This window comes from Indicator indicator, assembly GCF_027791375.1.
Source record: "Indicator indicator isolate 239-I01 chromosome Z unlocalized genomic scaffold, UM_Iind_1.1 iindZ_random_scaffold_45, whole genome shotgun sequence".
NCBI lineage: Eukaryota > Metazoa > Chordata > Aves > Piciformes > Indicatoridae > Indicator > Indicator indicator.
In genome coordinates, this window is record NW_026539138.1 from 121295 (window position 1) to 137313 (window position 16019).

The window sequence follows — 16019 nt, forward strand, 5'->3', positions numbered from 1 at the left end:
TGTCATAGTGATCCTCACACAGGAGAACACCATGTCCTTGATGAGACAGGTGTTGTCCACTCTGCTGTGGGCAATATAGGCCGGCTGCTCCCACACAGACCAGATTTGAATTCCTTTGTGTGGCACATATCTCCTTGCCAGACTGTGGGTAAGTGTGTGGTTTTCCAGGAATAAAAAGAAAGTATTGTCACTGCCACCAGTTGCGCTTTCACAGCACAGCTCCCAGGGTCTGTGCTCTGGGCTGGTGGGATGGATAGGAGCAGACAGGTGCTTGTAACTGGGTGGGATGGTGGGGAATTTGCCCATGCAGATGCACCAAACATGATAGAGGCCTTGTCAGTTTTGTAGTGAGGATCTAAAGAGAATTAAGACCCTGAAGTTAAAAAGGGAGCAAGCATGAATGAAGGAGAGGGTAGGTGGCAACACAGGCACTGTCTGAAAGTGTCTCATCTAATCCAGTGTCCATATACTTGGTACAAAAGCCAAAAATGGAGCAAGCTTATATTTTTTTGAATAATAATTTTCTGGGTCAGTATATATCTCAATCTATTTTCTTTATCAGCAACCTGGGAAAGCAAAATACAAATGAACTTAACCTAGACTAAATGTTCCTCTCAGACAGGCTGAAATGTTTCTAAATTAATTTGTAATCTAGCCTATCCTGAAAAAACTTCCAAAAATGGAGAATCAATTACAATGCTTCACTATTCTCACCAGAAAGACTCTTCACCCAAAATTCTCTTATCTCGATTTAATTCAACTGCCAGTTATTATTTGAGGAGTACTACCAAGACTGAGCAGTATTCTCTCATCCCTGGAGGTGTTAAAAGACATGTAGATGTGGTTCTGGGGAACATGCTTTGGCACCAGATTTATTAGATCTAAATGATGTTTGAGCATGATGATCTGAAAGGTCATTCTCCAACTGAAAAAAAAATCAATGAAAATCAAAGAAAATGGCCCAAATAAGTCGAACTATTTAAACTAAGGCTTTGCAGATGCCAAAGCAAGCAGGAAGCTTTCCTCACAGGTCTTATCAGTGATGCTTTTACATAGATATCTCTGATTTTGTATGTGTGTAGATTATATGGAAATGAAGGACAAAGCATTTGTTTTTTTACTGAATTCTCCATTTTTCCAAAATATTTTTCCAATATGTTAAAATGCTTTCAAATCTAATCTTGAACTCCATCATACCTGCAGTTTCTCCTGGCCTGGTGAAATCTGCTCTCTTTTTAAGCAGTTAATCCAAACTGAATATGAAATAGCCCCCTGCAGATACCATTTAACTGTTGTTTTACATCAACAGTGACCTCTTAAGAGCCATACTTTCCAAGCAATCATGCAAATGTCACTTAACAATTTCACCTGGATCCTATTACTTCAGTTTGCTTGGAATAACATCATGGGAGATAGTGTCAAATGATTTATTTGTTAAGTAGCAAGATGTATATTATATCTGTTAAATATATCTGTTACCAGATATATTTAGTAGAATATATTCTTTGCATATTTGAAACCCATGTCTGATGTTACCTTATTTGCTTGTTGTGTCCATAAACTGCTAACATTTCTGGTATCCTTGCTTAAATGAAAAATGGTCCAGCTACTCTACACCTTTTGTTAACACAACATCAGAGCCAACTCTTCTCTGTTCCAATCTTCTAAAACCTTGCCCATCACCTCTGATGTCTCATCTAATCATCAAATCTAATCTTCAATTAGGGGAAAAAAAATCTGGTCCTCTAGAACTACATTTTTAATGCACTTCTAGATTTTAAAGCATTTCTAATATGTCCTTATCACATTGAGTTCTTCATAGAATTCACTCTTAACATGACTGAGCCTTCCTTACCAGGCTGTGGCCGGTGATAACGAGACCATACACTCCATTTGCTTGCTCATCAGGTATGAGTTTTGGGGTTTTGGAATGTTTTTCAAACCGAATGTTGATTTCATCACTGTCCAGAAAAGAGTCTGGCTTCATCTTTTTCCTTGCATTCCTGACAAAAAAAAACCAAAACCAAACCAAAACAAAACAAAAACAAAAACAAAAAACCCCACACCCAATCAAAATTAGAATAACAATGAAAAGTTTGTGTAAGACATCTATGTCTCATTTAAGCAACTTTATGAAAATAAAAAACACTTCCCTTTGTTAATTTGGTTCAATTTCCCCTGTGTTCCTACAAAAATGTACATAGTTGAGCTGCTGTTGTTCATGCAGATCATCCACATGCTTCTGAAATTCTAGCAAGTGTGTGCTAAATATATGCTAATTTAATGTCAAGCAAACAATCTGAGCATCATGAAGGACAGTAAAAGGAATGCCAATTTTATCTGCATATTGTCTGGCAAACACCTATTTCAAGAGAAAAAGACTGAAAAACTTTCCCATTTTTCCCTTATACCTAAGAAATTGTGTCTGCTGAGGAGACTAAGGAGGAAGGTACATTTCCAGATAATGCTAGGAAAAGATCCAAAAAAAGGATCACAATATGGATGAAAGGCAATAGCAGCAGAGAAACAGCATAGCCCAAGCCTGGAGCCAAAGACTTTGTGGCTCCAGATCATCTGTCAAATGTCTTCTGCTATTGCCTACTTGACTCTGCTTTCTTATATGTTTATATAGATTTCACCTCCTGGATTAAGAAATTTCAAAATTTATCCTGAGAGATGATTTCTGCATTGTGATTAGCTGCTGAATCTTCCAGGGAGCCATCTATCCCTTATCTAAAGTCCCTGAATGAACTACACCAAGTAAAGCCCACAGGGGGGGGAAAAAAAAAAAAAGGAAGGAATAATACAAAATACAAATGGTGCAAGGGCACAGCAATGAAGCTGTGTATTTCAGCCATTTACCTCAGCTCATTAAGTACATCATCAGATGTGCTGCCTTGAATAATGAAAACATCTTCCATGTCATCATACAGCAAATTGCAGGAGTAACCAATATTCATCGCTGTCTCTGTAAAAGGTAAAGCAGGAAAATTACCCATATCAGCAGCCTCAAATTTACCACCATCTCTGTGGCCTTTCTAAACACATGACAAAAGCTCTACCTGCTCATTCAAAAGAGCTCTGAGCTTTTCAGAGTGAACAGTTTAAGCAGCCAAGAGAATCACCCTGATGGATATGGCAGCAAATCTTCTGAAGGTCATCAGGAAAAAAAAAAAGATTCAACCAAAATGAAAAAAAGCTTTAAACACCCATAGGCCAACATGCTTGGAGCAACAAAACCCACTTCATGTCAGTTTATAAAAGGTTTTTTATCTTTCCCTTCCCGTAACTCCCAGAAAAATCCCCAAACCATAGTTCTGGAGAAGAACATCAAGACATTTGCTCACAAATTCTGGGGAGAAAAAAAGGTGCTTCGGTATTTTCTAAGCAAAACCATTACATTTGGAACATAACAAAATGAAATCTTCCATGTTTCCCAAAAATTCTCTGCTAATTTCATGGATTAAATTATTTGCAAACACTTTCAACCTGCTAGAAACATCATTGTTCCAGTGAAGTTACTATTTCTGCAAAATATGGAATCTATTTACTGTTCTTTTCAATTTAGCGCTTTCTTCAAAAGCCTCAGTTTCTATTCTGGATCATTAATTCCAGGACCAGGTTGAAGCATATCAAATATCCTCATTAGCATTAAAATTCCTGGAAGGCAGGACAAGATTTTTTTCACCTCCTTTACCGAGATGGACAACTATACTAAAGTGACAACATTTTCCAGCATATAACAAGGATTATGGGATTCTCAGTGTCACCTCTCCAAAGGCAAAGAATGCTGGCTTCACTCTAGTCTCAGGACGGGAGTTAAGAACAGTCAGTAGCTACAGTTATCTATTCTAATTCCATACAGCTGAGTTTTGTCTAGCTGGCAATGAAGGAAAACCTTCTAGGTTCGTTTTCTGTGCAGTTTTCAAAGGAGAAAGAATGTTGTCCTAGCAGAACCATCCCATCAGTGGGAAAGAAGATAAATATCCAAAGCTGTTAGTCCTTTTACCTTGCTTGTCTCCAGTGAGAACCCATATCTTAATGTTGGCTTTGGCAAGAGTCTCAATTGTCTGTGGGACTCCATCTTGTAACTTGTCCTCAATTGCTGTGGCACCTAGTAGCTTAACAGAAAATAAGGAACTGGTAAGGTCTTTCCATTGCTAGCAAAGGAAAAATCATTAAACCTCCAGTTAATTACTCAGGCAAACACAAATTAAATCCTGGAGCAATGTTATACTGATTTTCATTCTTCCTCAGCAAATGTGCTGTACAGAGCAGAGCCCTGATCCTGCAGATGTTCTAGTCTCTAATCCCCCAGGCTCAGAGTAATCTAGGTTATGCATTAAATTCTTTGCCAACATGTTTGCACACTTATATATCCATGTTCTTCCACATGTCCTCTTCACAGCAGACAGAGCTTTAACTGAGGGACAAAGACATCTGTGGATCTGTGCCCAAACCTCTGTATGCATCCTCTACTGTGAAGCTTGCTCCAAGTGATGTTGTACTGCAGCCGTCTTGTAACTGCTAAAACATCTTGTCCAGCCCGTAACAGAGCTATCCTCACCCCTGCTCCTCACTGTCACACAGCTAAATAAGACACTGCTCAGGATGCTTGATTATTTTAAAGTTATTTCTTTTTCTACATATTGGAGATACCTGGTGCCTTTAACCTATTCTCAAATGGACATGAAGGTTTCACTGGTAACTCAGGTTTAGATGGCATCTGCTACCACCTACCTCTTGCTGTTGGGTGACTAAATTAAGAGTTTGCTTTTAAGCCCAAGATGCATTTTGGCTTCCTAGGATGTTCATCATTCATCAACTCTGAGTGTTATCATTGTAGACAACACCTCTAACAGAACTGCTCAATAGAGTCCTCAAAACAGCACAATTCACAATTTACAGCAGGATCTGATGCTCCAGTTAGCAAGAGTTTAAATGCTCGAGGCATACAAAGCCACCTCCTGGGAACATCTACTCATCCCTGGCAGCCTGATTCTGAGCTGGAAGCCCAAATGTGGACACTGATGTCAAATGTGCCCCGGAAGAGAGAACAAGGGCTTACACTCCCCATAGCCATTGTCTTCCTGGAGCTCTAGAAAGGTGCAATAGTATTATGGCCAGGCTTTTGCCTCTCTGCCCATGACCTGGTGTAATAGCAGCTGAAGAGACAGTCACGATGACTTCCTGACTGTGGATCTTCCTTAGTTTTTAGTTTAATCCATGATAAATAGTACTTTTACTACTATTCTCTGAAACTAACCATGTTTGATCCTCTTGTGTCCTTACATCCTTACTTGTTCTAAAGGTGCCTAGCAGGACCCTACCACACAGAGGGATTTCTGCTCTTGCTCATCATCCAGGTTGTGATATTGGCAGTCCTTTACACTTCCACAAGATTCATGTACTTCCTTGATGACTCTGGTTGTCACACCCATTCTCTGTCACAATCCAAGCTCTCCTGCACCCATTCTCTGTTCTTCCCACAGCACCTTCAGAAAGTCTCTACTGTACAGAGTACAGGGAAGGGTCTGGTGTAGACAATGTTTTCTTCGGAGTGACACATCTTCCTGCTGTGAGCCCATGACTTTTCTCTGCTCAGACCATGAACTTCTAACCCTTTCTTGCAAAGCAACTGGTCCTTAACCTCCTAAACCTCAATGTCCTCCCTACTTTGGACATGACCTACAGAGCATTTGGACTAGAGAATCAGCATTTTCCACTACTCTTTTGAGACCTAGAAGGGCAGTAGTCTCTTTCTCATGGACCATGCAATGTTGAGCATGAGTCTCCTTGGCTCACACTTTCTTCTCCCAGGAGCAATGATGCAGCTCCCTGGAAATCCCAGAATTCCCAAGATTTTACGAAAGCACTGCTGTGAGTACAAAAGCTGAATTGCCTCCCCTCAGATGCCGTACATCATTTTCATTCATTATTCATGTCTCTAAAACACGGACAGACCCCTCAGAGCATTCAAAAAGCTGTAACAACATTCAGGCAGAGAACAATGACTTGAAGGTCACAGCTTAGACCTATGTCAAATTGACATAGACATGTTCATAGCCATCCTCCCCATCATCATGCCCAAGGCTAGAAGAACAAAGAAGACATTCTGAAATGGAGAGGCTCTGGGGATTGTTCACTGCCTGCAATTTCAAAGGCAGGAAAATAAATAAATCAGCCATTTGCACATACAAAAGATAGCTCTGAAATATTTGTGTCCACGTCATCTCCCTCAGGCTCTGGTATGTAACTTCAGCACAAGAAAGCCACTCTGACACCCACATGAGTTAAAATAAAACCATTCCCCTGTACTGGTGGCTGACACCCGAGTTATGGGCTCCTGACGGGGGTGCCAGTGAAAACCCAGGACTGCCATATTCTTAACCGCTCCTGTCACACAACCCACTGAGCTGTTTGCAGAGCAATGTTTACTGAAGTCATACTGAGCTGTTTATTGACGAACCACAATCCTCTCTGCCTCCCCCAGAGCTTGGCCCAGATTCCCTGAAACACCAACCATTAGGTCTTTTTCAATCTCTTCATACAACTCTGACAATTTATCTTCCCGTCCTTCCAAGGCAGTGCTTGCTTCATGGTGACGCCTAATCCAGTCCTGAAAGTAGTCTTCATCCAAGTTTTTGTAGGCCACCACAAGTGTCCTCAGACCTTCACCAGCAAACTCCTGTGAGACAGTGGTGAGGCAGAACAGGTCAAAGGACAGTCTGCCCATTTGGGCTTACAAAGTACCCTCAGAAAGCAAAAGCCTATCTACAAAATCTTCTTGGCTAAAGCCTGCAGAGGAAAAGGTCACATCTTAGACCACAAACCTTGATTAAAAACTGCTCCCAGACCACTTTATCATTGTCACCCATGGTCTTTACAAAGAACAAATTCAAAAGGGCTTTCCTACTTTCTGGCTCAAAGCTCTGTATTGACCAGGCAATTTTTTCATAGGCTCATACTTCTCAACAAAAAGTTCAGAATAGTGAGACCTATATGAACAGTGAATACAGCCTTGGATTTTGGACCTGGACTCAACATTTTTAGGGTCCTGATTCAGGTTATGAATGATGGTATGCAGCTCAGTACTTGGTAAAGTAACAGAGATGCATTTGCGAAACTGGGGTCCAGGCTTGAAGCAAAGGTGCATCAGCAACAGGCCACATCCACAGCTCTGCTCTGCCCTTTCCTTTGCCAGCAGTTTTCTCTGACTCCTCCAGGCAGTGAGCAGAGATGATTTTGCTATTGCACAACTCCTCTGGCAGAACTTTATCTCAAACTCTGCACTGTACCAGCAGCTTTTGGCATCACAAAGTGGAGTAAATACTGACCCAAATATGGCCTTATGTGAATAACCACCTCCCAGTACATACTATTAGCATTGTAAAAGGCCACAAATTTGAGTGATGCATTTTCCTTGATACCCATAGATGATGTGAAAGAAGAATGATAGAATGGTCTGGGTTGTAAGGGACCTCCAAAGGTCATCCAGTCCAACCCACTCCGTAGTAGAGAGGGGCATCCTCAACTATCAGGCTGCCCAGAGCCCTGTTGAATATCTCCAGGGATGGGGCCCCAACCACCTCCCTGAGCAATCTGTTCCAGAATTCCACCACCCTCATGGTAAAGAACTTGTTCCCAACCTCCAATCTAAATCTCCTCTTCTCTAGTTTGAAGCCATTGCCTCTCATCCTATCACTGCGGGCCTTTGTAAACAGTCTCTCTCCATCCTTCCTGTAGGCCCCCTTCAGGTACTGGAAGGCTGCCACTAGGTCTCTCCAGAGCCTCCTCTTTTCCAGACTGAACAACCCTAGGTTCTTCAGCCTGTCCTTGTGGCAGAGGTGGCTCCAATTCCCTGATCATTTTTGTGGCCCTCCTCTGGACCCTCTCCATCAGGTCCGTGTCCTTCCTGTATTGAGGGCTCCAGAGTTGGATGTCACACTCCAGGTGAGGTCTCACCAGAGTAAAGTGGTAAAATCACCTCTCTGAATCTGCTGACAATGCTTCTTTTGATGTAACCCAGGATCTGGTTGGTCTTCTGGGCTGCAAACACACACTGCCTGCTGATGTCCAGCTTCTTGTCCATCAGCAACCGCAAGTCCTTTTCCACAGGGCTGCTTTCTATCAACTTATCTCCCAGTCTGCATTGATAAAGAGGATATCGGAGCACCTGTTTGGTCCCATCTAAATGAGAATCCCTGAATCTCAATAACTACAGATCTTAGTTGTATTCAAACAGATAAATGTCTCTGTGGCCTTTTACTGAACACCTGAGTTTTTCTGATCCAAAGCATGCCCGAATGTCGTGGGTCCATGTGTTGTAGAGAAACAACAAACTTGAATGGAATTTAGTTGCCAAAACACAGATGCATGATGCAATTTTATGTGTTTCACCTATTCTGCATGGCTTCTAGCTCCTATTCAAGAGGAATACATGTCTTCTGAATGTTCTGCATTGTATTTGCGATCCATGTCCAGATGTTCTGGAGAAGTCCAAATGGCATCTGCTGCCCATGCTTAGGCAATTGATTTGAAATCCAAGGCTTTATAAATTAGTTTCCCTTTTCACTCCATAATTTTTAAAATGTTGTTTAGGTGGTGTTTCCGAAATCTGGGGGTTTGCCTTAGTGCAAAGTACATTTCTGTACCTGGAATTAAAGGAAAATATCAAATGCAGAAGAAAATACTTACATTCAGGTGTTCTGTGGTCTCCTCTTTGAGAGAGTCACAGGATGAATGAAGCAGTTCATAAAGAATAGTGTCAGCCCCCTTGCAATATAGAGTCAAGTCACCTTCTGGACTCCGCACTATGAGGAAGAGGAAGTGAAATGTTGCAAATCCCAGATAGAGGCACTTGGGATTCATAACACTTCCATAAAACCAAAGAAAGTGTTTTAGAGGTGTCTGAAATCCATCAAGTTTTGGCAAACTCCCAAGAATCAAGACAACCTTTGCTTAGAAAAGAAGATAATGCAACTATTGAGGCTATACTGTTCTGAGCAGATGCTCTATTGACTATGTGGTTCCTACAGGCAGCATTTCAGGCAGGACATCTGCATTCAACAGTCAAGAGCAAATTGTTTTTTAGGGAACTGGTCCTGCTCTTATTGCTCCTACCAACAAAGGTGCTACCATTCTCTTGCTACAGTTGTGATGCTCCATTCCCTGAAATATCTGAGGATATTGGAGGGTTAATAAAGGTTACATGAGGTTTCTTGACTAACTTCTTTACTTTCTTTTTGGGAAAGTGGGCTTCTCTGCTTGTCCTTGCTTTCTCCTTTCCCACTTTCTGAGATTTCACTGATAATTTTAAAGCTGATAAGAAGGAAGACCTTTTTTGCATTGTCATGAGGTAAGCAATACATGTAAAAACCTTAGTGTCTCCAAGGGCCTGCTCCATCATTGTGTTATTAAGAGGTTCTTACACCTGCCTAAGTATTTATCTAGGACTGTTGCTGCCCTGTTGAAAAGTCAAGGCAGCCCATCTCAAGTGCTTGGAGGTGAATGTTACTCAGAAAGCCTTGCAAAGGATTTCTCTGTAAAAGGCAACACAGCAGAAGGAGGACCAAGTTGAGTGCCTAAAAAGGGAGGAAAGAAGGGAATGAAGTGAACATACCAATAACAGACATTCTCTTGCGAACATTGTTGAAATCCAGAATAGCCAGGAGTTTGTAGATTTTTGTTTCTCCCATTTCCATGACTGTGATGGTCTCTGGTGTGCGAGCCCGGAACACAAACCCAAAGTTTCTGGCAGCAGTCACAAGGGCTCCCTCATCAGGAGATTGGGCCTGATACACCAAGTTACCTGACATGCAAAAAAACCAACCAAACCAAACAAACAAACACCAGTGTGTCTGCTGCCTTGTTTCTGAGTCTTAAGGAATACAAATTCAGAGATAATATATCTGTGTCCGTACCCAGATGTGGAGCACCAAAATGCACCTTATGTATACAAATGTTTATCAAGTCCCATCAGCCCAACCCCCAGGCCAATACAAGAGACCTCCTAAACTCTTTTGGAGTCTCTTATCACTCTCTTTGCAGTTCAGACATTTTTCACTAAGAGAACAACTTCTGGTGCATTTAACCACTTCTAGTTACAACTTCACGTATTTTTTATACCAGTATTTTCACCTTCTATGTTTCATTTTATGGCTCTAGACTTTAAAGCATAGTTTTCACTATATCTGGAATCTGAGGAGGCTGAACCAATATCTGTGGGACATTGGATGAGTGGAGATAATAAGCATCCAATGGAAAGGTGCTGTATACTCTGCTTTATAAAACTTGGTACAGAGTAGAGAAGGAGTGGGGCAAACCATTTGCCACTGCAGGGAAGCTGTGGCACCTGCAGTTTCCACACTTTAGATTTGTCATGTTTGCAGCATTGTCAGCTCCACCACACTGGGAATGGAGGCTTTGGTCCTTTTTCTTCCCATATGGCATCTCCAAAGACACTGATTTATGTGTAGTCACATATTACAGATATTACAGAATATCATCAGGAAGGCAAGAGGAACAATAACAGCCTTTGTGGAGAGAAGACATGCTGTGGTGCAGAGAAAACATAACCACTCAGTCTGGTTGGTGCTTTCAAGAGTCCTCACCTTCCTTCTTCTCTTCTGGCATCACTGTGTGGCAGAGTGAGAGCAGCCGGAAGAACCTGTGCGTTGGGACATCGCCTAGCTTCACAGCTTCAACCAGGCTATGGTCATAGAAGGCAAACTTCGGGTCAGCTAATGGGTTGTATGAGAAATCAACCTTTTCTGTGTTCTGCAAAAATAAAGCTTGGTGTTATTTGTGGAGCTCTCGTATGTACAGCAATGCCTGCCCATCACAGACCCTCTCTCTTCCTTACATTTACAAAGGGCACTCTCCTGCGTGGCTGTCTATGTCAGAGACTGATGAGTCTGAGTAAGTGGGAGATCATTAAAGCTACTGAATCACAGGAGAGGACAGACACTTGAGGTGCCTTTCAGAGCAGCACTCAGGTGGAGAACCTGATTAGCTAAGGATGCCACTCTGTATGACAGCAAATGCTCCCTACAAGATCTCTGCCAAAGGATTTCTACAGTAAAGAATGCATACCTTCAATGTGTGCCTGCTTGAAGGTGTCATAGAATCATTTAGCTTGTAAATGACCTTTAGGATCATTAAGTCAAACTATTAATCTAGCACTTGCAAGTTCACCGTTAAACCATGCTTGTGATGTCAATGGTTATCTGTGATAAAGAATGTGGAAGCCTAATTTAAAACAATCAAAAAAAAAAAAAGCTGCATTCTCCACCCTATTCCCCAGAAGCAAGAAAAAAGATCCTAAGGAGAAGAGATGATAGATAAGTGATTTAAAGTTTCAACTCCACAGACACTTCCCATTTTGTCTATAAACAAGGAGTGACAAGTAGAGGGGAATGTACTGGAGAAATGGCCACAAAGCCAGGGGTAGGAGGAGCTGCCTGGCAGCTGGTTGGCAGGACACCAGCATGTGTCTCCACCAAGTCAGTACTTTGCATTTTGCTGCCTGAGTGAGGGCAATGTGGAGGTACAGCACTCATCACAAATAGCCAGTTTCAGTGGGCAATTTAAGTTTTAAACAGCCTAGAAATGAATCACTGAAACAAAGAGTGGGATTTTCATCATCATCTTGCTGTTTGTTACTTGGATTACTGCATGCAGTCTTCAGACATTCTAGAAATCCAAAACATATGGGTTTGTGCTGGCAAGAAAAGGCTACAGAAAAGGGGAAGTCACTGGCAGACATTTTTACACTTTCAGACATTTTTACACTGTCCAGACATTAGTGGAATTGAAAGGTAACCATTTTATCAATGTTAGCTGAACTTACTGATTCCCTTAATGGTGAAGGATAATAAAATGCATGGTTATCCAAGTTTCCAACAAACTTCAATGGCCAAGTATTCAAGAGAATCTGTGTATGTCCTAGGAAGCATGTGAAACTGAGTGAACAGTGGCCACTCAGGCTACTCAACTCATAGGTTTAAATCAGGCTTACTGGAAGAGAATGCAACTCTGACAATCCCCTGAGATCCACAAGAGCACACTTCCCTGTTGTCAGGATCAAGAATATCAGCTTTTGCAGAGTCAGGAAGAGCAGCTATGCCTGATTGGGTTGTGTCGACTAGCACTTAGGCAGACAGATTCACTGAAAGTACAGATCCTCACAGCACTTGTGTACTTACCTCATTTATTTCTATCCTTTGCCCAGACATATCATACACATCACCTGCAAGCAAGAAAGACTGAGGTTATAGTCTCAAACTCCAGGTAGGTGAAGTCTCTGACATTTTCTATCATAAAAATGGGTTAAGGCCTTTTGAAGTTGGTATCTAGTTAAAAAGCTTCAGTAAGGAAAAATATTGTAACATGGGCACTGTAGACTGATGGTTCATATCAATCAATTTCTGTGTTAATCCACGACAAAATCCAGAGACTGGCAGACTCCTGAAACACAAAGCAGTTACTGTAAAAAGTGACTGACATTTGGGGAAGGAAAACTCAGCTCAAGCTGAACCCAGAAAAGATATAGTGGTATGTAGGAGAAGCAGGTGCTTTCAGGGAATAATTTCTTTTGTACCTTCACAAGACCAAATCCAGCTCCTGGATTGTATTGAGTTTACAACAGTCCCTGAACAACCACAGGAAAGGAGTAGGCAAAACCTATTCTTCCCACGTCTGGGTAACAATGCTGGTGCTAATTTTCCCTGAACTGACGATCTGATCACAGAAATGGAAGATATCTCATTTCCAGGAAATATTGAAACTTCTGTCTGGAAGAAACAAAACACTTCGAAGGTCTAGATTGTGCCCAGCCCAGCCAGATTTAGCACTTTCTTGAAATAAGATTAAATATGGTGAACTATATGAATAATAGATCCATACCTGCACAAGCAACCTCATCTGTCAACAAAGTTTAGTGACTGGTACTCCTTCACAAAAGCCCCAAGGGTACAAAAAAAACTCCAGAAGTCATCTGAGGCTCTTTTTGGTGGTACACAGTGGTAGGACAAGTAATAATGGGTTCAAACTAGAACATAGAAGATTTCATCTCAACATGAGGAGAAATTTCTTTACTGTGAGGGTGACAGAGCCCTGGAACAGACTTCCCAGGGGGGTTGAGGAGTTTCCTGCTCTAGAGACTTTCAAAACCCACCTGGATGCATTCCTGTGCAGACTATCCTAGGTGATCCTGCTTTGGCACAGGGGTTGGACCTGATGATCTCTTGAGGTCCCTTCCGACCTCTGATATACTGTGATACTGTGATACTGTGATCTTTCTTGAGAACTGCACACCGTTTGAAACCTGGGAAACCACAACCATGAAGGTTTTGGACACTTCCTTCCTAATGGGAAGTGTAAGCCTGAGCAGTACCTTCCCTGGCTTCAGAACTAATTCATCCTCTCTGGCATGGCTTTCCAAAGTGCTCCTGAGCAGCAAATCCAAAGAATGACATTCCTAAGAAGAAGCTAATAATTTAGAAAACCATAAGCAATAGACTGCCAACCTTCTTTCTGTATATTTCTCATTCATTTCTGGAACCTATATTCTCTATCTGTTAGTGGTGACAGCCACAGGGACACAGGAATGAACAGACTGAATATTTTTCAAACTGTTTAGCAGTACTAACATTGGCTAGCAAAGTAGTATAGAGGTCTCCAAATATATACAAAACAAGATTTATAGGAGGAAATAACTTCTTTTATTAATCCAGCTAATAGCACTAAAAAAAAAAAAAAAAAAAAAACAAACAAAAAAAACCCATAAAAAACAAAGACACCCTAGTCCATTAGTAGGTCACAGGATCACAGGATGTTAGGGGTTGGAAGGGACCTCTGGAGATCTTTGAGTTCAATCTCCCTGCCAGAGCAGGACCATATAATCTAGCAGAGGCCACATAGGAACACATCCAGATGGGTCTTGAAATTCTCCAGAGGAGACTTCACAACCTCTCTGGGGAGCCTGCTCCAGTGCTCTGTAACCCTTACAGTAAAGAAGTTATTCCTCCTGTTGAGGTGGAACATCCTGTGCTGTAGTTTATATTCACAGAAATAAATCCACAGAGCCTGTCCCTTCCTTCTTGACACCTAGCTCTCATGTATTCATATACATTTATTAGATCCCCTCTCAGTCTTCTCTTCTCCAGACTAAAAAGCCCCAGGGCTCTCAGCCTCTCCTCATAAGGCAGTGCTCCAGTCCCTTAATCTTCCTGGTAGCACTCTGTTGGACTCTCTTGAGTAGATCCCTGTCCCTCTTGAACTGGGGAGCCCAGAACTGGATGCTGAATATTGATTCCAGGTGGGACCTGACTAGGGCAGAGTAGAAGGGAGAACCTCCCTCCGTCTGCTGGACACACTCCTCTTAATGCACCCTAGGATGCCATTTGCCCTCTTGGTCACAAGAGCACATTGCTGTCACATGGATAAATTGTTGTCCACCAGGACTCCCAGGTCCTTCTCCACGGGGCTGCTCTCTATCAGATCACCTCCTAACCTGTACTGGTGCAGTTTATTATTCCTTCCCAGATAATAGAATCACAGAATCAGTCAGGGTTGGAAGGGACCACAAGGATCATCTAGTTCCAACCCCCCTGCCATGGGCAGGGACACCTCACACTAGATCAGGCTGGCCAGAGCCTCATCCAGCCTGGCCTTAAACACCTCCAGAGATGGGGCCTCAACCACCTCCCTGGACAACCCATTCCAGGCTCTCACCACTCTCATGGGGAAGAACTTCTTCCTCACATCCAGCCTGCATCTCCCCACTTCCAGCTTTATTCCATTCCCCCTAGTCCTATCACTACCTGATAGCCTAAAAAGTCCCTCCCCAGCTTTCTGGTAGGTCCCCTTCAGATACTGGAAGGCCACAAGAAGGTCACCTCGGAGCCTTCTCTTCTCCAGACTGAACAGCCCCAACTCTTTCAGTCTGTCCTCATAGGAGAGGTGCTCCAGCCCTCTGATCATCCTGGTGGCCCTCCTCTGGACACGTTCCAGCATGTCCATATCCCTCTTGTAATAGGGGCTCCAGAACTGGATGCAGTACTCCAGGTGGGGTCTCACCAGAGCTGAGTAGAGGGGGAGAATCACCTCCCTTGACCTGCTGGCCATACTTCTCTTGATGCAGCCCAGGATCTGGTTGGCTTTCTGGGCTGCAAGTGCACACTGACAGCTCATGTTGAGCTTCTTGTCCACCAGCACCCCCAAGTCCCTCTCCTCAGGGCTGCTTTCCAGCCAGTCACTGCCCAGCCTGGATTTGTGCTTGAGATTGCCTCTACCCAGATGCAGGACCCTGCACTTGGTCTTGTTGAACCTCATGAGGGTGGCTTGTGCCCACCTCTCCAGCCTGTCAAGGTCCCTCTGGATGCCATCCCTTCCCTCCAGCGTGTCTGCTGCATCACACAGCTTGGTGTCATCAGCAGACTTGCTGAGGGTGCACTCAATGCCACTGTCCATGGCACCAACAAAGATGTTGAACAAGACTGGTCCCAGGACTGATCCCTGAGGGACTCCACTTGTCACTGGCCTCCACTGGGACATGGAGCCATTGACAGCCACTCTTTGGGTGAGGCCATCAAGCCAGTTCTTTATCCATCTCGTGGTCCACCCATCAAATCCATGTGTCACCAGTTTGGAGACCAGGATGTGGTGTGGGACAGTGTCGAAGGCTTTACTCGGGTCCAGGTAAATGAATGGTGCAGGACTCTGCACTTATCCTTGTTGAACCTCATTAGGTTCCTCTCTGCCCAGCTCTCCAGTCTGTCCAGGTCTCACCGAGTGGCCGCTCAGCCTTCAGGAGTATCAGCCAAGCCTCCCAGTTTTGCGATCAGCAAACTGGTGAATAAGCATTGGCTAGTTTCTTGAGGGAACTTAGTGATGTTAATCAATTGGTCAGTCTCTGAACTATTAGCACCTCTTGAGCAGTGTGAAGAAAACTGCCCCAGGGTCATACAACAAATGAGCCTTTTAAGTCAATAGTTGAGCTAACAACTTTTATTTCT

General features: G+C 42.9%; 1 protein-coding gene across 1 annotated transcript in view; it reads right to left on the minus strand.

Moving 5' to 3' along the window:
- The window catches only part of ATP8B2 (ATPase phospholipid transporting 8B2), a 57245-nt gene that overhangs the window by 17528 nt on the left and 23698 nt on the right, over window positions 1-16019 (minus strand). The window contains exons 13-20 of the mRNA XM_054398323.1: window positions 12207-12250; window positions 10614-10779; window positions 9623-9811; window positions 8698-8813; window positions 6524-6688; window positions 4010-4121; window positions 2863-2968; window positions 1856-1961 (exon numbers count right to left, since the gene is read on the minus strand). Coding sequence (XP_054254298.1) covers window positions 1856-1961; window positions 2863-2968; window positions 4010-4121; window positions 6524-6688; window positions 8698-8813; window positions 9623-9811; window positions 10614-10779; window positions 12207-12250 — 1004 coding nt within the window. The remainder of the gene's footprint in view (window positions 1-1855; window positions 1962-2862; window positions 2969-4009; window positions 4122-6523; window positions 6689-8697; window positions 8814-9622; window positions 9812-10613; window positions 10780-12206; window positions 12251-16019) is intronic.